Raw genomic sequence first — 21521 nt, 5'->3', positions numbered from 1 at the left:
CAGTGCCGGGCTCCTGAACGCCAAGGGTAGAGGCTCCAGCCTGCTGGGGAGAGGGGCGCGGGCAGCAAACGTTACTGGCCCGGAGGCAGTGCCTGCTGGAGGTGAGGAAAGGGGCTGTGGCTCCGGGCCAGATGGGGAAGCAATTCATTTGTCTCCTGGTGGGGGAGGGGATGAGCTCAAGCCGAGGGCCGCTTCAGCAGGGGTGCGGGAGGGGAGGGAAAGACATCTCAGGTGAGTCAGGGAGGAGGCCTCTGCGCTGCTCCCACGGTGGCCCTAGCTGTGCCGATGACGGGCAGCCGGCCTTCTGGCACCATTCAGGGCTGGGACCGTGTAGTTCCTGCCCTCACCCTCGCTGCCGGCCCCTCCTCCATCATGCGCCCGCCCCACCCCGCCCCTCCCAGCCCTTTCCACCCGGAACCCGGCCCTTGGATGAGCACATCCATCAGGGGGCCCCTGGACCATCTCTGAGGGGAAGTCTGTGTGAACACAGTCATTTTAAGCGTCAGACGTGAGTGAGCAGCTAAACCAAACCCTGGAGTCACTGGCGGGAGGGAATCCTGTGTCACCAGTGTCTTCGGGTTGGGCCACCGGCTAGAAGGGGGCCGAGGAGGGGAGAAGCACACCACATGGGGTGGATTCGGAGGCCCTGTCGGGGGGGGGGGGAGTTGAGCCCCAGACTCCTCACCTAGAGGCCACGCTGCCTGGGGCTGTTCCCGCGACTTGCTCAGAGAGTCCAGGGTTATGGTTTAAAATGTTTACTCATTTATTTTGAGATAGACAGAGAGCAAGTGAGGGAGGGGCAGAGGCCGAGGGAGAGAGAATCCCAAGCAGGCTCCGTGCTGGCCGCACAGAGCCCGACTCGGGGCTCGAGCTCATGAATCGTGAGATCACGGCCTGAGCCGAAACCAAGAGTCGGATGTTTAAGTGACTGAGCCACCCAGGCGCCCCAGGTTATTGAGAGGAGCAGGCCCAGTGAGGCCCCGAGGAAGCAGAAGGGTGGCCAGGGTGGAGCTTTGTGGGGACGCAAAGGGGAACTGACAGCCAGCAGGCCGTCCCCTCCCGTGAACCAGAGAGGAAGGAGGAACGCTGACCAGGAGGCCCGGATGGAGAGGCGGCCTCCGTGGTGTCGGGCCCCGCCAGACCCGCTCTCGGGCCCCCAGCTCCTGGGTTTGCTCCTGTTTCCCTGGACCCTGCAGCTCGCAGGTACGGCCGCCTTCCTTCTTCCCACGCGCTCCCTGGCTCGCACATCAGAGTGACTTTCATCTGCCCGAGCAGCTAATTCCTGGGGACCTGTCTCGGGAGATTTGCCGGTTGCGTTTGAACATTGCAGACTTCACAGGGGAAGCCTTCAGGGACCCAGGAGGTGTTTAGCTAATGCCTTGCCAAGGTGGCTTTTGAAGGGGTGGGGACGGCGCTCCCCCCCACCCCCCCGCCCCCACTGCTATGCTCACAGCCTTCTTCCGACAGCCTGAACTTTGGGCCTTAAGGTGGGAGGCAGGCATGCTGAGGCCAGGGGGCGTCAGAATAGGCGTGGGGTCAGTGGGGAGGGACAGCTCACCCCTAAGGAATCTTACGGTGGAGCCACAGAGTTGACCCTGCAAAGCCGCAGAGCCACCCTCAGCGTTGTTCCCCGTGTTAGCCAGGGAGACGAGGGGCAGCCAGGGGCTGGCCACCAGGAACACTGTGCCCCGGGCCACAAAATTGTCACTGTTGCCAGAAAGGGTGGCACTCTCCACTTCCTCAAGTCCAACCAGAGGCCGCAACGGGAGCTTATGCCGTTCCCAGGACCAGCGCTGTGCCCCCTTTCCTGGCCCCAGATCCCCTCAGAAGCTGGGTGGCCTGGATCCAAGCCACCCCCAGGAGTGTGCCTCACCGGGCTGTCCGCACCGGGGTCCCTCTTGGATTCCCAGGCTCCCCCCGCCCCACCGTGCAGCCGAGGAATGTTTCTTCCTCTTCGTCTAGACTTTTATGCCCCCCTTCTGCATCGTCCTCTACCTTTTTCTTTATACCGTAAACAACGGCAGCTATCCTTATTGTCGTGAATTAGCCTCTTCGAACACTTAATCTGGGCTTTACTCTCCCACTCAGCCCCGCTCCGGCCTGCCTTGGGGGACTGTCCCTGCCAGCCACTCAAAAACAGGGAAACTGAGGCCCAGGGAGGCCAGGTAGCTTTCCCGAGGCCTAGAAGGTGAGGACAGGTCAAGGTTAGACCTGAGTCAGCCTGAAGCCCAAGCCTGGACCCTTGGCAGCGGGCTCGTGGGGCTCCTCTCCGCTTTCTTTGCAAAGAACATTCCTCATAGAAAAAGTTCTCTCCCCTCCCCCCAAAAAGGCAAGAGCCGACTGTGGTACCTACTGTAGGTTTCCTGGGCTGGGCCCCTTGCGACATCATCCCCTTTAACCTCGTGCCCTTTGCACCTCTCCCGTCCCCCAGAGATGGCCGGCTCGGAGATGGCCCGAGGAAACGCAGCCTGCTGGTGGGACCCACGCTTAGTCATTTCTAACTTAATTGCCTTCCAATTCCCGTCATTTCTTTTTGTGCGGCCCCTCCTCCCCCGAAGGGACCCTGCACGCCTGGGTAACAGTGGATGACACTCTGCGGGATGCTGCTGTGAGGAGCGCTTTTGTAACTGTCTTCACTGTCAACACGCAGCACCTTTCCCCCCAGTGTGGCAGCGAAGTTTGTGCAAAAGAGAAACTCTGCTCTTTCACAAGAGGTGGAGAAGCCTGGGGGTCCTCCAGCACCTCCTGCAGCAGCGGACGGCACCCCATTTCTCTTGGTCCTGCCCCTGCGGGTGCCTGGCTCTCTCTGTCACTGACGCCCAGGGTCACCGTGCCATTTTCCTGAACTGCAGAAAGATGCAGGGTTGAGTGCGCGCGAGGGCATTCAGCCTGAGTTTCGATCTGAGCTCTGTAATTCGCCCCAGGACCCTGGGCAGGTTCCTAATGTCGCTCTGCCTCCGCTGCCTCATCTGTTAAATGGGTGGGATGGTAGTACCTGCACCAGGTTGGGGCTCAGAGAATGTCCTAGCTGAGCCTAGCAGAGCCCATCGAAACTCAAGATTCAGTTGGCCAGCTGGATATCTTGGCGAGCCCTCTGGCTCCTTGGGGTCTTTCTGACTTTTCCAGTGGCCTCTAGCACAGCATCCCGATAGAATGGTGTCTCAGAACCGCTATTGTTCCCAACCCTCCTCCCATCGTGAGGCGGGACTCAAGCTTGCTCTCCTCTGGTCTTCTGAGCTCCCTGCCAATTCTGCTTTTCTCAAAGGGTCTGGCAGCCACTGTGGTCTCGTGGGCAACTGCTCTCCCCCAGGGGTGGCTCGTCAGTCACCTGCCGGGGCTTTGGGGCCAGACAGGCCAGGTTCAAGTCCTACCTTCTTCTATTGACTGCTGTGTGACCTTAGGCAAGGGACTTAACCTTTCTGAGCCTCTGTGTCCTCAACAAATGTCAGTCCCGTTTCTCTTCCCGGCCTTCCCAGAACTCTGGGCTATAGTGATTTCTCAAATGTCCTTGGAGGAGGACCGCTTCTAGGCACTGGCGGGGGGGGGGGGGGGAGGACCCGGAGGTGAAGAACCCGTACCCCGCAGCCTGGCAGAAACGCTGAGATCTGCCCAGAGGACGTGACAGGACATGACCCAAGGAGGGAGTTACCGATGCCGGCTCGCCCCTCTCCCCCTTGGCTCTAGACTCAGGTGTCCCCGCTCGCTTTGTTGTCCTAAAGAGGTTCAGGAGCCTCCTGCCTTCTTGCTCGCAGCTCCGAGCCTCTGTCAGGATTGGCCTCTGCTTTTCATCTTTGTCTAATCCCAATAAAGAGCTTGCGAGGCAGGCGGAGAGAACCGCCAGAGGTGGGGCAGGGGGAGGGCTGGAGGGGGAAGGGAGCCGAGATGGGGAGGAGGCGGAGCAGGTGGGTGGGTGGCAGGCACAGCGTGAGAGGCCAGAAGGCAGAGGCAGGGGGAGGGAACGGGGAGAGGTTCAGTTTGACCGGAGAGGAGGGGCTCGCGGCCGAGCAGTGGGTTACGAATCCCACTGGGCTATATTCGGGTGGATTTTAAATGCCTGTCAGGTAGGGGTTCCGGTTGGCCCTGTCGTCATTGCTTTCTCTTTTTAACTCGTGAGCTATAATACGTACACGGAAAAGTACAATCAGTGTTCTAAAACAAAGACCTGTGCGGCTCCCACTCAGAGAACGCTGCAGGCCCCCGCAGCCCCTGGTCCCCCTCCTCCCGCCACCAAGACACCCCTCTCTCCCACCCAGACTTTTAGGGCAATCGTGTCCCGGCATCTCTTTATGGTTTTGCCCTTCGGTACGTGTTCCTGAATGGTATAGACTGGACTCGCCTGGTGTTGAACTTTGTATGATCAGAACGATGCCGTCTGTTCTTCTGTGACCTGCTCCTTTCGCTCCAAGTTACGCTTTTTAAGCTATATCTAGTTGGCGGTGTGGCTGTGGTTTGTTTATTTTCATTGCCACAGAGCAGGGATCACAAGCAAAGGCCCCAGGGCTAAATCCAGCCCCGCTGCCTTTTGGCCTGCGAGTCGTGAGTGGCCTTTCTGGTTTTTAATGGCTGGAAGAAAATCAAAAGAAGACCATGTCGTGACGCGTGAAGATTATACAATAGTCACATGCCAGTGTCCATAAGTAAAGTTTTATTGGAACAAACCACACTCATTCATGCGTAGATCGCCTGTGACCGCTGTCACCCTACGTCGGCAGCGTTGAGTAGTTGCGAGAGGGACCATCTGGCCCACGAGGTGTAAGATGTTTATTCTCTGGCCCTTTACGGAGCACGTCCTCCAGCCCCCGCTGTGGAGCGTCCCATTGGATGAACTCACTGCAGTCATGGAAGATGTGGCCAAGTCACCTGACCACGCTGAGCCCCCCACTTCCCCGGCAGGGCGCTCGGCACCCTCCCGTGCAGACCTCTTGCTGGGGTGACAGGAAGACACCTCCAGGACCACCGGTGGCCCTGGGACCTCCACCTGGGACCCCTCAGGAAGGGTCCGTGGGGCGGGGTGCCTGTAAGAGGTGGTGTGGTGAACCTGATGTGTGTCTGCTCCCCTCAGGACCGCACGGGCCGTGCGGAAGAAGGTGAGGTCAGAACCAGGTCTGTGCTTGCTGTCGGTGGCTCAGGGGAAGGGGACGCCAAGCCAGGCCAACCACAGGCTGGTATCCCACAGCCGGCAGACGCCTCGCCTGCAGCTCTGCTCATAGGGCCCGAGGCCTATTTCTGAAGGCCCCTCGGCAACTCAAAGCAAAACTTAAAAGTTTAAAAGGTTACAATGCCCTTTGAATCAGCAACTCCCCTTCTTGGACCGGAAAACCTTTATATACGAGGATGGTCGCTCACGGGCCCGTGGACCACGGCCGGAGACTAACTCACTGACATCGGCTGGCCCCTTGCTGCGTGGGGTTTGGATAAGACCCTCTCCCACCCCCTGGCCCTGAGCTGTCCTTTCCTCCGGCTCCTGCCTCCCACACCCACAACCCACTTTGGAGCCATGCTGGAGGACTGCCTGCCGCTAACCCTTTGCTTCTGTTCCCTTTTCCTGGGAGGGGTCCTCTCACTCCCCCACCTGGTGACTCCAACCTGTCAGCCAAGGTCGAACTGTGCTACCTTCTCTGTGGTGCCCATTGTGGCCCATTCAGCCAGGCCCCGACAAACCCAATGGCCAGCTTGCCCCACCAGCTCACCTTGCCCAACCTTAAGAGGTGAACTGGGTACAAAAAGCCGGAGAGAGGCCTAAGAGGGAAGGCGCAGGCTGGGGAGCTCTGGGGGGAGGAGGAAAGGTCAAAGAGGGAGGCACCGGCAGGTTAGGGTCAAGGCCAGAAGCTGCAGGAGCCACAGCTTAGCCTTCAAGGTCTTTGCTGAGCTCCGCTGGTGGTGGGAGGGGAGGAGGCCTACAGGAGGCAGGGACAGGGCTGGCCCGAGTGGAAGGAGAGGGTGGGGAGGACAGAGGGCAGTGAGTGATTTTGTGCCTGGAGGGTACCGGGTCTTTGGGGAGATAGAGATTTAAGAGAAGTCAAGATAAAAGTGATCTGGGAAGGCGTCTACAGGAAGGAGTTAGTGTGTTGACAGCCAGAAGCATTTATATTTTAAAAGGACGCTGGAAGAGGAGGGGGTCCCAAGCCCTCAGACCGAATCACTAATGCAAGGGGCTTAGGCAGTCGAGGAAGACTGGAACTCTGTAGTATTTCTCTTGTCTTTCTTTTCTTTAAAACTTTTTTTTAACGTTTATTTATTTTTGAGACAGAGAGAGACAGAGCATGAATGGGGGAGGGTCAGAGAGAGAGGGAGACACAGAATCTGAAACAGGCTCCAGGTTCCGAGCTGTCAGCACCGAGCCCGACGCGGGGCTCGAACTCACGGACCGCGAGATCGTGACCTGAGCCGAAGTCGGCCGCTTAACCGACTGAGCCACCCAGGTGCCCCTCTCTTGGTGTCTTTCTAACACGAAATGTGACTGCGTCAATTCCCAATCCAGAAGCCCACAGAGGCTCCCCCGGGGTTTCCAGGATGACTTTTGCCACCTTCCACCTCCCGCCTCCCTGAGCCCCCAACCCTTACGACTCCACTGCGCCTTGTTGAGCCCCCCAACTACCAACAGGACGGGTGTCTGGTTTCCAGATTTCTCGAAGCTTCATCCGAGAGGTTTTTGCGCTGAAAACCCCCTCTCCGCCCCCCTCCCCCACCCGGCTGCCTCCGATTCCTCCTTCAAAGCCCAGCTCGTAAAGGGATGTGCACGAGGTCCACAGCCGTGATGTCACGGCGGCAGAACCGCAGGCCGGTTCAGTGTTCTTGATCTTTCGCTGCAGTGTCTAGAATTTCTACAGTGAGCATGTCTCGCTTTTATAATGGGGGGAAGAGGGCCTAAAGAATCATAGTTTGAAAAACAATGGACCCCATCCAAGGGTCATGCCTCCAGGAAGTCTCTGCCGCCTCCCGGCTGGGTTGGGTCCCCTCCTCTGGGTTTGTGCAGGCTCTGAGACGTCTCTTTATCTCCCCACTCTCCGGCTTCACCCGTCGTCAGCTCTGCCCAGGCGCAGGGCCCGGTCCTCCCTGGCAGGACTTGGAGAGAGCATACTGTGGTGGGTGCCGTGGCGGGGTCTACCCTCTCACCCTTCCTCTTTGGTCCACTCCGTCCTGATGCCCGTCTTTCCTGGCAGAGGAGGGTACAAAGGGAGAAACGGAGTCCAAACGAGCTCCAAAGTTTGAACAACTTGCCTCTTCACAAAGCCGAAGGAGAGGTGATGCCGTAAAAATGCCAATTAAGACCCACGAAGCTTCTACATTTCTGGGACCAAACATTTGACATCCTGCACTCGGTCTGTGTCCCCTCCTGGCCGCGGTGCACCCCGGGGTCCAAAGATTGGAGGCTTTAGAACAGAACGCAGGCGGGCTGTGGAAATGGCCCCCGAGGCAAGCCACATCCCTATGTAGCTTTGTAATTCGGAGGTGTTGAAAGATGTGACAGCCAGTCTGATGGCAGTGTTGGAGGGCACCAGCACTAAAAGCTTCATAACACACGCTCTCTGTTCAAAGGTTGCCTTCCAACACCTGCTATACGCTTCTCCCTAATCAGCCACTTGGCGTGTTTGATGCCCATGTCCTGAAGGACTCACCCGTTTTTCTGCGGCATCCTGGGATGTGTGCTCAGGCAAATGGCCGGAGCCCTGTGATAAGACCAGCAGCCCCACTTCTGTGTCTTCCCGGGAGCCCTTCAGATGGGCCTTGAAAAAAAAAAAAAAAAAAAAAAAAAAAAAGGCATGGTCTGAGAGATGCCAGAATTAAATTGGAGGGCAAAACTGCATGCCTAAAATAAAGACCGTGGGAACGGCTTTCTTCTGTAGCTGGGGAATCAAAGTATTTTCCTTTAAAATCGCCCTGAGTCGGGATGGATACCTTTGATCGGCACGTCTGGGCTCTCACACCCCTGGTTGACGACGCTGATGCTCGGGGGCTGTAGAAGGGATTGAGTTCCGGGCAGAGCGGGGAGCTGGGGCCAAGGCCTGGCCTAGGAGTGGGTGGGTCAGAGGGGCCTCGAGGCCAGGGCAGATGGAAAGAGTGGGGAAGGAGGGAGCACCAGATTTTGGGGGTGGAGGGATGTCATTGCTGGAGTGAAGGAGGGACACCGGCTGCCTCTGCCACCGGACCAGTCTGTGGAGGGCTCCTGGGGCCCCTTGCTTTCTGCTCTGGGAGCCACAAGCTCTCCTTGAGCTGGACAGCAGTCGCTGTCCCCCGTAAGCTGCAGGGTCATTTCTGATGAGTACCTTCGTCCCCAGGTCCCATAGGCTGCCAGACATGTCTGCCTATTAGATGACCCAAATCTAGGGAAATGGCCTCCGAATTTTTAGCTCCCTTTAAAGGGGTGCAGCTCTTGGGGCACCTGGGTGGCTCAGTGGGTTGAGCGTCCGACTTCAGCTCAGGTCATGATCTCACAGTTCAAGAGGTCGAGCCCTAAGGCGGGGCTCACTGCTGTCAGTGTGGACCCCCCTTCGGATCCTCTGTCCGCCCCCCTGCCTTCTCTGTACCTCTCCCACTCGCACTCTCTCTCTCTCAAAAAAATAAATAAACTTAAAAAAAGTAAATATAGGGGTACAGCTCTTTCATTTGAGAAATGTTTTCTTTTTCTTGCTCTCAGATTTTAAAACTGTAGCATAGACCAGTGGTGAAGAGTGTGGGGTTAAGGGACACCTGGGTGGCTCAATCAGTTGAGAGTCCAACTTCGGCTCAGGTCGTGATCTCGTGGGTTTGTTGAGTTCGAGCCCCACATCGGGCTCACTGCTGTCAGCCTGTCAGCCTGTCAGCGCAGAACCCACTTCGGATCCTCTGTCCTCCCCTCTCTGCCCCTCCCCCACTTGCGCTCTCCCACCAAATAGGTAAATATTAACAAGAAAAAAGACAAAAGAAAAAAAAGGGTGTGGGGTTAAGGACCAGCTTCAAATCACATCCCCACTCCTGACAAGCTGTGATGCTGGGCAAACCTCTTCCTTTCTCAGAGCCTCAGTTTTCTCATCTGCAAAAGGGGAGGGTGCCCCCGGGGACATTAACGCGTCTCATCACGGGGCTTACCAGCAATGCCTGAGAAACTGTGCCAAGCAGGGGGAGTCGGGCACCCAGGAGTGGCTCAGGAAGGAAGGAAGTCCTGCAGATTGAGAGGGTGACGGCACAGTCCTGGGAGAGGAAGGGGACAAGAGGGCATTCTGAGCAGTGAGGCTAGCGTGGGCAAAGACTCAAGAGCCTGGCAGGCCTGGTATTTGGGGACGAGTGAGCAGAGGGCAGCTGAGCTGGGCCGCGCAGGGCCTGGAGGCACGGCTTGGATCCTCCAATCAAGGGACTTGCAATTTTCATCTTTTAAAGGTGGCCCAAAGCTAAGGGACGCGTGTTATAGCATGACCCCGTCTGAACCCAGTTACGTGAATTTAACTGAAACCAGGAGGTCACAGAAAGTGCCCTTGTTATGCACAAAATGCTTTGTGTTCTATTTTTTTTTTTTAGCTGCTGGTGTTCACCGTGTAAATTGGTTTCAGTCTCCTTCCTGGGTCTCCCCTGGTGGGGCAGCCCAGCAGGGTGAGCAGGATGGTTTGTGGCTCCCTCGGGAGCAGTGCAGGGCAGGTCTCTGGTTGCAGGGGAGAGGAGCCCAGGGGAGGGGAGCTGTCGGGTGAATGGGGGGCGTGCGATGTGTGGGGTGTGGGGAGGGCCGATGGAGCGGGCACCCTTCCTGCATCGAGTCAAGTTCTTTGACCGCGAGCCCCTCCCCCAAGGGACTCAGCACAGGGTCACGGGGCCAGGGTGGCAGTGAGACCCGCTGCTCAAGCGGCCACAGACTCAAAAGAAGAACCAGAAAAGGAAGGATCTGGTGACAGCGGGTGGCAGACAGACTCTTTCCCAACAGGGGCAACAGATCCTCAGGATGGGGGGAGGACAGAGGGACACTGCAGGAGGGAGGGCTCTCTGGGCTCTGAGCCCCTGCACTTGAACACGACACACCTGGCGGGGGGGCCTGGGGACGAGGCCCAGGGTCTGCACCCCGGGGTGTCACCCACTCCCTTGTGGGTGACAAGGCCGGGGCCCGGGGAGCTAGACAGGTTGTCGTGCTGGCAGGCCGCCCCGCTGTGGGCCTGTCGCTTACACAGGCAGAGGGTCGGGCTGCATTTGGCCTTCCAGGCTCGGCGAGGACTCCTCTGACCTCCTCGCCTCTTTCTGGTGCCCGGGGAAGAAAGGCAGCTCGGCCTGGTGGCCCCTCTGATGTTCCTGGCCCCACTTAATCCCATGCCAACCCTCTGCTGCTCTCCCCGATTTTCAGGGGCAACACCAAGCTTCGGAGAAAGAAAGCCACCCGCCGGAGGTGGCACAGACTTCGGGCGGCAAAGGCAGGATCCAAACCCAGGCCTGATACCTCAAGAAACTGGGCTTTTCCCAGGCGCCCCCACCCACATTTCTGGCCAGGCCCCAGACTTCCTAGCAGTCCTGGGAGCTACAGAGAAGTGAGGGGTGGAGGGTGTGCCATCCCTGAGGACACCCCTCCTGCCAAGGGCTGGTGGTGGGGCAGGTGTGTGTGTGTGGGGGGGGGTGGCGGAGGGCTTAGCTGTAGAGCCTACGCTGCCCAGCAAACCGGCTGTGCTTGTAACGGTGTGGGGGTGGGGAGGGGAGATCTTGGAGATGCCTTGGAAGTAAGCAAGCTCCGGGGCAGGGCTGGGCTGGGCTGGGGGCCCTAGGGAGCGGGGGCCTCTCAGGCTGGGGTGGTGGCCCTTCGGAGTGGGGTCCTCTCAGGCATCACGCTATCCGACTATTTCCCAATCCCATCTCTGGCCGTCCTCTCCTCACCACCGCCCCACCTCTGCCCCGGCTCCACGCGAGCGTCGTCCCCAGGCCCTTCTCCCTACCAGGCAGGGAGCTCTGTGACTTGGACGAACCCATCTCCCTACAGAAAACAAGCCAGGCTTCTCCCTCCTCCCTGCCTGAGTCCTGGCCTGGGCTGCACCAGGAACCCACCAGCCTCCCGGAGGATTATCCAAAGAGCGACTTGGCGGGGCTCCCGCGGCCCCGTAGACCTTTCATCGCAGGGAGACGTTGCGGGGGAAGCCAAGCCAGCCTGGCCGCTCCAGCCGCTCTGCCCAGCGGTCACTCGCAGGCAGACTCGAAGCCCCGGTTCTTCGTCTCTCCAACCAGGGTAACAGCCAAAAGGCTGAACTCGGTGCATGCTGAAGCAGCGTCTGGGGCCTGTGTGAGAGTGAGGGGTGAGGGTCCCCTTCTCTTCTCCCCCCTGGAGCCCCCTCGGCGTCCTTCCCCGTGTGTCAGCTGGGTCGAGACGGGGGACAGGGAAGGGGCAGGGAGAGGGCAGAGGAGCCCTGCTGGTGGGTGCTGTGGCAGCTGGCCCTGTGCTCTGGGTACCCACAGGGCTGGCAGTGCGTCCCCTCGGGCACTTTTGTGCGCCAGCTGTGCTCCTGCGGCTCTGCCTCCCTCCTCAGCCCCAGGAATTTAAGTCCCGCCCTCAAGTCCTCCTCCCTGGGCCGCGTGCCCCTCTGGGCGGCCCATGAAATGCAAGAGGGTGTCCCCAGGGAGCTCGCTCTGCCCCAACCCACCTCATTCGGTGGGGGACACACTCCAAGCTTTGGGAGGGTCCCACTGAAGCCCCTCTGGGTCTGGGGTGAGGGCTAGGTGTCCAAAGGGCAGGCGGGCGCCCTCTCCAAGCCTCTCGGCACCCATGCTCTCTGTCACGCAGCCCCCTGGCCCCCAACTCTGGGAAGCTGGGACTTGGGCCAGGGATCTGTATGTGGGATCGGTGCCACCGTGAACCAGCCCCAGGCCAGGCCACACTGGACTGTGTCCCTGACTCGACTACCCACCTTGTCCGGGGGCTGGTTTCACATTCTCAGCACGGACAAAGCCCGGGCTCAAATCCCGCTTGGCCACTTAGGGACTCCGTGGCTCCGGGCCTCTAGGACCCTCTGGGGTCTTTGTCTGCAAAATGGGGCTGCGGTGGTGGCCTCAAAGGGTTGTCGTGGTGTTTAGCTGTGCCCAGCCAGGGCAGGGGCTGGCACGGCCTAGGTGGCAGCCGGGCTGCTGTGGTCCGGGCTCCGGGGTTGCTAACACCCCAATAAGAGTAAGAGGCCTTGGAGGCGGTGGGCTGTACCATCCGGCCAGGACCCAGGCTCCTTCTAGGCAGTGACAGGCCTGCCCCCCTCCTCCTCGATTTTTACCCGCCGTTCCCCGGTTGTCCGTCCTTCCTGGTCGGCAGAGACTTGCCTCCTTCTTCGCTGCTGGAGAGTGTGGTTTCTCTGAGGTCTGGGGCTCTCCTGTCCGAGGCAGACCTGACCCGGGGCCACAGGCTGTCGCGATCCTAACCTTCTGACCGTAAAATAAACCCCGGCAGAATGCAGAACAAAGGCCATCTCTTTTTATAGATGTCCCCCGAATTGTAAAGATTGGCCTAATCACACTAGCACATTAGATCATTTTCTAGAAGGATACCTCAAACGGGGAAATAATTTTGAAGACAATTGGATGAACGTCTTCCTGCTTGGACAAACAGGAAGGTGGCCTTGGAGTAGTGACAGCGTGTCTGGCCTCCCCAGGCCTCTTAGACACACAGAGAAGAGACGCCGAGGCCCCGGGGTGGGCGGGGGGGGGGAGGCGGAGAGGCCTCCTCAATGGCCCTGGCGAGACCACTTTCCTGGTGGTTTTGGTTGGCTTCCAACCTCCCGGCCCCCAGGAGGAAGCACTGGCCTGGTGCCGTTGCCTGGAGGGCCAAACGGGACAATGTGGCTAAAAGGGTGGATCCCACGCTGAGTCTGGGGACTGGGTGGGAGGAGGCCAGATGAAGAGGTGGGAGTCCCAGGCCCAGGGGCCTCAGGGGTGGACGCAGAGCGGGAAGTGGCCCGTGGTGGGAGGGGGGGAAGGACTCCAGCGTGACCTTGCTAGGCAGGGCAGGGAATGTCCCGACAGAATCTGGGTGCGACAGATGACACCTCCCTCACAGAGTGACGGTGGGACACAGATGAGAGCAAATGCTTCTTCCTTCCTTCCTTCCTTCCTTCCTTCCTTCCTTCCTTCCTTCTGGGGAGCTGGGGATCCAGAAAACCCAGGACAGGGGCTACTGATCTGGGGAGCTAGAAATGTTGGCATGTGGGCTTGAGGCTTCCACCAGATACCCAGAAGGGCCCGTGACCTGGTAAAGGCTGAAGAGCCCTGGTTTGGAGCAACGAGATCGAAAGGCAAGGCAGGGGTCCCTAGTGCAAGAGGCCAAGGCCCGCTGGGACACCGCGCCCCTGAAGCCGCAGGGAACGGGGTGGGGAAACAGCGCCGCTGGGTGCGACAGATTCAGGGCAAGGTTTGTCCCTCCTGATGCCTGGCGTGCCTCCTCCTTCAGGCCGGGGAGAGCCATGGCTCCCCTCTGTGTGTCTTCTGCCAGGAAGTTCTTCCTGCCAGGAAGGGTTTCTTGATTTTGTCTCCTGCCTCCTTCCTCTTTTACTCCTTGTCCTTCGGCAGCTTTGGGTCTTTTCCAACCGGTGCTCTTATCCAACGTGGCTTCCCGGCCTTTGAGTAGGGATGCGGTTAGGAATGTGGGGTCTGGAGTCTGCCTGCCTTGGGCAGGGCTACAGCTCCACTCCCTACCCGCTGAGAGATTGAAAGCTAGCAGGGTGACCTCCCTGACCCTCGGACTCTTCCCCTCTGTGAACTGGAGCTCTTACACACTTTGCCTTGGGTGTGCTGAGAGATGCAGGGTTGTACGGACAAAGCACTTGGCTTTACCGCACGCCGTGTCTGCGTTGCAAGGTAGGGGTGTGAGCCGAGGCCTTCAGGAGGGAGAAGGGACTGGAGCGGCCCGGAGGGTAAGCTCCCACTCTCCTTTTCCTTCCCCTGCAGGAGGACAGTTGGTGACCCACATCGGCGCCCCCATTATGGTCTCTCTGGCCAACGAGGCCATCTCCTTTGGCTGCAAAATCTCCTACCCGCACACCCCCGAACTGAAGGACTTCACAGCCTGGTACTTTCACGTGGACCTTCAGAGTCAGAGGAGCTCCGAGAAGCAGATCAACTGCTCAGCCCACCCGGTCCAAGAGAACCAGATGCACAGCCTGAAATGCTGGGTCACGCCCCAGCTGCCCAACGCGTCAGCCACCGGTACCTACTACTGCTCTGTGCACTGGCCAAACTTGATAAGAATCAGCAAAGGAATCTTCATCTTGGTCCGAGGTGAGGCTCCCTCCCGGGCTCTCCCCAGGGTGAAGGGCCCAGAGAGTTCACACTGCAGGGTTTGGGGCCCCGGACCTAAAGCGGGGAACACCTCCTCTATCAGCTTTGGCAAAACAGAACAGGGTGTCCTCGGGGAGCCCCTGGCCGCACAGGCGTGCCGACACCCACCTCGGTTCGGGAAGGACAGAGGCCTGGGATGGAGCTATGCCTCTGGCCACCCCACGGGTACCCGAGAGAAACCACTGGGCCCTGGGTCTCGGTGTCCCTCCGGCACAACGTGGGGTGGGGAGGGGGGCTGGGCACAAGTGGGGCTGCTGCACGTGTGTGTCTGTGGCGGCCCGTGACTGAGCGCTGGGCTCATGTGCGTATTTCTGGGAAAGCTTCCTAGTTTCATCACATCCTCAAAGGAGCGATGACTATAGACAGTTACGAACAGCCTATCAGCAAAGCCATGACTCTCTGACCTGCCCCGGGGCCTCCCACCAGCGGGGGCTGGAGGCTGGGAACGCCACGGAGCTGGGCTGGCCAGGGTGCGGCTGTGGGCCCGGCCTTCATGGCAAAACCCTGCCCGTCAAGGGCTCTTACGGGGAAGAATGAGATGCCGTGTGCAGGGGCTGGTGTCTGGTAATAGGAAGTGTTTGATAAATAACAGACACTGATGCGCCTGGCACGTAGTTGGCACTCTGCAGTTTTCTGCCAGCCAGATGGAGGGAGGGAGGGTGGGAGGGAAGGATAAAAGGATGGACTGTGCCCTTCACCTACCCCTGGTGCAGGCCAGCCACCGGCTAGGCCCAGGACAAACCGGGCCCCTCACCCTCACCGCACCTGCCCGCGTGAGCCCCGTCTCACCTGCGGCAAACAGGAGGCCCTGGGAGATGGCATGACTCGCCTAGGGTCCCACAAGCGGCCATCGGTGGCACCAGTTCACCCCGAGACAGGGGCACTTGAGAAGCAAGGACGTGGTCCTTGCCCTTAACCAGAATCAAGGCGGCAAACACAGAGAGGGGCTTAGCCAAAAGCGAGGACCTTGGTAGAGGTGGGGGCTTGGGGGGGGGGTCCCTCGGCAGGGAGCGTTGCGAGTGGAGTCCCAGGTAAAGGAGAACATGGGAATTGGGGGCCTGGGGGTTGGCCGGGTGGGGTGTGCCCCAGCCTTTCTCGGGGAACTAACCCTCTGCTTCCCTGCCCTCCTCCTAGACACAGGGTACCGAGAGCCCCCACAGGGCGCCCAGAAGCTTCTGCTCTTTTGTTTCACGGGCCTCCTGACCCTGCTGAGCATCTTGGTCACGGCTCTGCTCCTCTGGAAGAAGGTAGGGGACGCACGCACCCAGCGGCGCTGTTTCCCCACCCCGTTCCCTGCGGCTTCAGGGGCGCGGTGTCCCAGCGGGCCTTGGCCTCTTGCACTAGGGACCCCTGCCTTGCCTTTCGATCTCGTTGCTCCAAACCAGGGCTCTTCAGCCTTTACCAGGTCACGGGCCCTTCTGGGTATCTGGTGGGACCCTCAAGCCCGCATGCCAACATTTCTAGCTCCCCAGATCAGGAGCCCCTGTCCTGGGTTTTCTGGATCCCCAGCTCCCCAGAAGGAAGGAAGGAAGGAAGGAAGGAAGGAAGGAAGGAAGGAAGGAAGGAAGGAAAGAAGGAAGGAAGGAAGGAAGGAAGGAAGGAAGAAGCATTTGCTCTCATCTGTGTCCCACCGTCACTCTGTGAGGGAGGTGTCTCCCCACCGTGCAGCCCTGGGAAGTGAGACCCAGAGAGGGGGGTGACTTTCCCCTGGTCGTGCAGAAAGCACGTGGCCGTCAGGGCTGGAGGGCAGGTGGATTGGGCGGTTCGGTCCAGCTCCACGCCTGGCCGACTCCTGCTCGGGGTGCCTCCCCACAGGGGTCTTGTCGCGGTCCTTGTCACCCAGCCCTGTGGTTTCTCGTTCTACGCCTGCCCGTCCTCCCTGCCAGGCAGCAAGTGCCATGAAGACAGACACCAGGGCAAGCTTGTTTCCTTGGCTCCGCGCGTGCCCAGGCGTGGTGGGTGGGTGCTCGGTAAATGCCGGGTGAAAGAATAATGCGTTACCCAGTGGGTGCCAGGTTCTGTGCAGCTCTGGGGTGCAAAGATGGCCATCAGGGCCCCGGGCTGCGGTTTGGACCCTCTGTCCTGGCTCCTTGAAGGCTTTAATCAGAGCAGCTCAGGCCACTGCTCCCCCCTCTAGGGACCAAGAGCTTCTCTGCTCCTCGCCTTGGGGGCCGAGCCTGGGGAACAGCTCAGTCAGCTAAGGCCCTGAGTGTGGGGCGAGGGCTCTCGCACAGCCATGTGGGCTCCTTGGGTCAAGAAAGTTTCAGCGGCTGCACCCAAAGTGCCGGTCCCTATCTACACCCAGGGAAGCACCCCCCACCGAACCCTGAGATGGGAATTCATGTGTTCATTCATTCAACGCTTATTTATCGAGCACCTACTAAATTCCGGGTCCTGTTTAGGCCCTGGGGCTACAGCAATGACTCAAATTCATCCCCAGGAAATCCCTGCCTTCATCGAATTTGTATTCCAGCTGAGGGGAGACAGACTATAAACAAATACACAAATAAGTAGCATAACGGATGCGATCAGTGTTGGGGGAAAATATAGCAAAGCGAAGAGAGTGGTGAGTGTGGAACGAGGGAGCTTGCTATTTTAAGCAATAGCCAGGGAGGACCTCCCCACAGCACACCCGGAAGGATGGGGGACAGGCAGACATCAGGAAGAGTGTGTCCCGCAGGGGAACAGCAGGTGTGGCTGCTCTGAGGCAGGAGCTGCAGGGAGACCCACGTGGGTCGTGTGGCCTGAGTGCAGGGAGGTGGGGGGAGAGATGGCAGGCCTGGGACTTGAACCCGGGCCTCAGTTTCCCACCTCGTTTCAAGGCTGGAGACACAATCGCTCTTCCAGAAAAGGCTCCAAGGTCTCAAAAAAGGTGGACGCGGCCACTTTATCTGCCACTGACTTCCAGAGGCTGCCTCTCCCGCCAGCTGTGGGCCAGAGCCTGGTGACAACCTCAGCTGCCCCTCCGGTTCCTCTCCTGTCCTGTGATCCGCTTTGGGACGCCACAGATGGGGGCTGTGGCCTTGGCACGACCTGTTCCTCATGTGGCTCATCCTGCCGACAAGCTGCAGAAGGGGTCCACTCTGCTCTGGCCAGGTGCGGACTCTGCCGCGAGGTCCGAGAGGGCCATGCCGGCTCCGTGGGCCCTTGGCCTCCACCCCCCACCCCCTGCCCCTGGCCTGGCCACAGGGACAGCTGAGCAGTGAAGGCAGAAGATGGCAGGAAACGCTTCTCTGGGCCTCCCGGGAATCCCAGGATTAGGACACGGACCCACCCGCCACTGGGCCCACTCTCCCTCCCTCAACCAACACGTGCTGAGCACCTACTGTGTGTCCAGCTGGGCTCTCATCCTGCACCACTTCTGCTCTTCCCATGACGGCAACGGGCAGGGCGGCTCTTGATTGGCTTGCCCCTCAGCGAACGTCTACTGGAACCGGGGTGTGGACCCAGAAACCGTGCTTCAGGCGGGGGTGGTGAGGGACCCACACTCCGTCTGCGGACCCCCACGCCAGGTTTATGTGAGTGACCGCACAAGCGGCTTCTGTGGGCGCAAAGCACAGCAGGTGGAGGGCAGAGCCGGGTCAGGGCGAGACCTTGACCCTGAGCCTCCGCTTCAGCCGCTGTTCTGCAAAACAGGATTGTGATGAGTGGGCCTAGGGTCCTGCGAGGCCAAGGAGGCACCAGGCACAGAGTAGGTGCTCAGGGAAGTCTTGGGAGGCGGGGTCAAACTCAGCCGATCCCAGTTTGACTTCCAATCCCAGCCCCTCACCCCGCTGCCTGGCTTCAATGACTCCTACCTTCCCTGCCTCCTTCCAGGAATAGCTCTCGAATATCTAGTATATGCCAGGCACTGGGCTGAGTGCCAGACACAGTGGAAAGCAAGACAGATGCAGTCCCTGCCCTCGCTTCGAGCCAATGCCCTCTCTGAGCCTTGGTTTCCTCCTCCAGAAATCGGGAGAAGGATAGATTTTCCCCCTCACCTGGCCAGGGTGGAAAAGACAGCGCCTGCGAGGCACCAGCTGGGTGCCTGACCCCCCAGGGGAACGAAGTGCTTGGACACGTCCTGTCTTCCCTCCGTGCACGTATGGAAGGAAGGGCTGGTGCGAGACCCGGCCTTGAAGGAGAGAGAACTCGGAAGGCCACAAGTTACTGCTGCCTTCGTGTTGTGTCCCCAGAGCTCCCTGGAACTGGATCTAAATTTGGGATGCAGACCCCGTGGATGCCGCTCCAGAGTTGGATGGCCGCCGGCGGCCCGTCCCCTCGCAGGCCAGCATGGTTTGAACCGAGTGCAGGGACCGAGCACGCGGGGGGCCCTCCCAGCCCGTGACCGGGCCAAGCAGTCGGCCACGGGGGCCAAGAGGCAAGAGGAGAAGGGAGGGGGAGGCACAGAGGACCCCAGGAGCACAGGCAGCTGTGGAGAAATGAATGGAAGCCGGGAGCCACTGGCCCAGAAGAGGCCGATGATTTCCTGCCACGAGAGCAGGCTGGAGGGCTCCCACCCGGCTTGGGGATATCTAAACATGGCACGTCTCAGGCCCCTTCCTCAGCGCTCTCCCTGCTCCGTCTACACTCCCTGGTGATGGCTTTGCTCCTGAAGTGACGTTCCTCACCCCTGACGCTGCCCAGGCTCCTCCCCGAGCTCCAGACCGTGCCCGCTGTGTGAGGCCCACAGGCGTCCGCACCCCCTGCCCCTGACATCACTCTTTAGCATCCAGATCTGCCCTGTCTCTGCAAATGGCACCATGCCCCCAGATGCTCAGCCCAAAGCCTTAGAGCTGTGCTGGGCTCCTCCCCCTCCCCCACAGCAAGCCCTGCCCACAATCTGTCTGCGATCCAGCCCCTTCTCCCCTGCCCCGCCCCCCAGCCTGGGGCTGCCGTCACCCCTCACCGGCGTCCCTGCTTCCACTCTCGTCCCCTCCGGCCCTGCTCCCCACACCTGTGCTTTGTGTTTGCCACTGTTTCCGCCACCATAACTTAAGCCCTAGAGGGCAGGGACTTCGTCTCCCCCTTGCCAGGGGGAGCCTGACACATGCTCAGTGCTTGTGGGAGGAGCGGCTTAGTAAGTGAGCACTGAGACCTGGAAGGTGAGTCGAAGATGGCCAGGCTGTGAGATAGGCAAGGCGACGGGATTGTTCCCATTTCACAGAGGGGGAAGCTGGGGCTCTACAGGTTTCCCGAGCTGCTGGCGGCCACATGGATTGGTGTATTCATTTGAAAAGCCCAACTGGAAGGGCACGTGTTGATGGCAGGGAACAAGGCACCTGGGTAGGGCAAGGCTGGCTCCAAGGGGCGGAGCATCCCCAGCCCCGAAACAAAACGCGCTCATCTGATTTTTCGAGGGGGGCACCCCCTCTGCGCCACAGCCCAGGACTCCCCCCCCCCCCGACTCCTGGAGATCTCTTGCCTCTTCCCCTTACCGCCCCTCGCCACTTGCAGCCCATCCAAACCGGCGGGAGCGGAGAAGCCTTAGAAAATGCAAATGTCACCAAGTCTGGTGGCTTCCCTGCCCTCCGAGGGAAGACACTGTGGACCCCGCCTCGTGTGGCAACGCCCTCGCCAGCCTCCTGCTCATGTGCTGCCTTCATCTTTCACTTCCATCAGCTATTTTCCTTCAGACAGTCCGTCCTCGAGCGTGTCCCCGACACCTGATATTCCTGCCCTCGTGCTATTCCGTGCGTTGTCCCCGTGGCCTGTGACACTTTCTCAGACTCTTCTCCCATCCTCAGGAGACAGGGCAAGCCCTCCGAAGTCTGCCCCGGCCCCCTGGCAGTCTCGGGGCTCCCTCCCACACCCCCACAATGGTACTTACCTGCCTGGTGGCCCCACGGGTCTCAGGAGAAGCACCACGAGGACAGGTTTGGGTCTTGCCCCTCCCCCCCTCCCCCCCAGGGCCCAGAAGAGCCCCTGCCCATGAGCTCACACCCACCAGCCTTGGCAGGGTCAGCGAGGGGAGAGGCACCAGGCCCCCGGCTGTCTTGAGGTGAGCCATGGCCTCTGTGACAGATGGTGCAGGGGAAGGACACTAGATTTGGAACAGGACGTCTAGGTTCCGCGCAAAGGCGGTCATTGACTAGCTAGACATGCCTCAGTTTCCCCCTCTGTAGGGTCTACTTCCGCAGGCAGTAAAGAGAATCAAATGAGGGCAAGTCTCAGGGCTGTTTTGTAAGCTGTGAAGTGCCACACGGGTGCCAACGCCTATCTAACCGCCTACGAGACCCGCACGTTCGGACAAAACAGAGAGGCGAAAACTGATACTCTCAGGTCGGCCATCTTGGTGAATCACACGGACCCGGGTTCAAATCCTACCTCTGCCCCTTCCGGCTCCGGGGGGGTCGCTCAGGCGGGTCGCCTGCCCTTTCTGAGCCTCCCCGTCCTCACGTGGGGAACGGAGGTGACGTGAAAACCTGTCTTGCCGGTGTGTTGAGAAGCACATGAGGCAGGGCGGGGGATGCGCGCAGAGAGGGCCCCACCTGGCATCCGGTGAGCCTTCCTCTCCTGGGCGATGATTAGGCTGCGACCGGGGTGGCGCCGGCTTCTGCCTGACAGTTGAGGAGCTCTGGAGAGCTAATCCGAGTAAACGGGCTGGGGACGGGCAGGCGGCCAGGATTTTTAATCAGCCCCTGCCCCGAGACGAGGCTGCTATGGCTCCATTGGTGGCGGTGTGGTGCCTGCCACGAGGAGGGCCGTCCTCCCGCTGGAAGCGCTCAGATGTTTTCCACTGAGACCACACTGTTAGCTCAGCCCTGCTCGTAGTGGCAGGTTCGCCTCTCTCTGGCCACGTTGACTCTCTTGAAGTTCCTGGAGACCTCAGGGCCTTGGCACATGCCGTTCCCTCTGCCTGCCTCCCCTCCCTCTCTTGCCCGATGTAGCTCCTCAGCGTTCAGGGTTAAAACCCCCTTTCTGCCAGGTGAGGGGTGTGCCCCCCCACAGAGTGCACCGGAGGCTCTCTGTCCTGTCGGTCAGCGCATGAACCCTGCTTTGGCAAAACTGGGAGTTCATCGTCCGTCTCCCCACGGGGTCCTCGGTTCCGGGAACGCGGGGACGGCGTCCACCTCTTCGGACCACCTGGCCAACAGGGGGTGGCTGACGGGCGTGTGTTGGTTGGCCGAGGACTGAGTGCCAAGTACTCATGCCCTGGTCACCTCCCCGCCTCTCTGCAACAATCTCACAAAGGAGGGCTCTTGCTGGAGAAAGTGAGGCCCGGAGGGGGGAAGTGGCACGAATGAGGCCACAGGGCCAGTGAGGGGCAGAGTGGCACTGGACGT

The 21521-nt window shown here is 59.9% G+C and overlaps 1 protein-coding gene across 3 annotated transcripts in view; it reads left to right on the top strand.

Moving 5' to 3' along the window:
* The first annotated feature begins 414 nt into the window (after positions 1 to 414).
* The window catches only part of NFAM1 (NFAT activating protein with ITAM motif 1), a 35688-nt gene continuing 14581 nt past the window's right edge, over positions 415 to 21521 (top strand). Inside the window, exons 1-3 of one of the 3 annotated variants that reach the window (XM_030320822.1) lie at positions 415 to 508; positions 13867 to 14196; positions 15391 to 15503. In XM_030320822.1, coding sequence (XP_030176682.1) covers positions 13902 to 14196; positions 15391 to 15503 — 408 coding nt within the window. In that variant the 5' untranslated portion in view covers positions 415 to 508; positions 13867 to 13901. Of the gene's footprint in view, positions 509 to 900; positions 1204 to 13866; positions 14197 to 15390; positions 15504 to 21521 lie in introns of those variants that run through there. The other 2 variants (XM_030320821.1, XM_030320823.1) reach the window with 2 other exon arrangements.

This window comes from Lynx canadensis, chromosome B4 (genome assembly GCF_007474595.2).
Source record: "Lynx canadensis isolate LIC74 chromosome B4, mLynCan4.pri.v2, whole genome shotgun sequence".
NCBI lineage: Eukaryota > Metazoa > Chordata > Mammalia > Carnivora > Felidae > Lynx > Lynx canadensis.
Note: the sequence above shows the minus strand (reverse complement) of the source record. Positions and strands in the feature narration are given on the sequence as shown.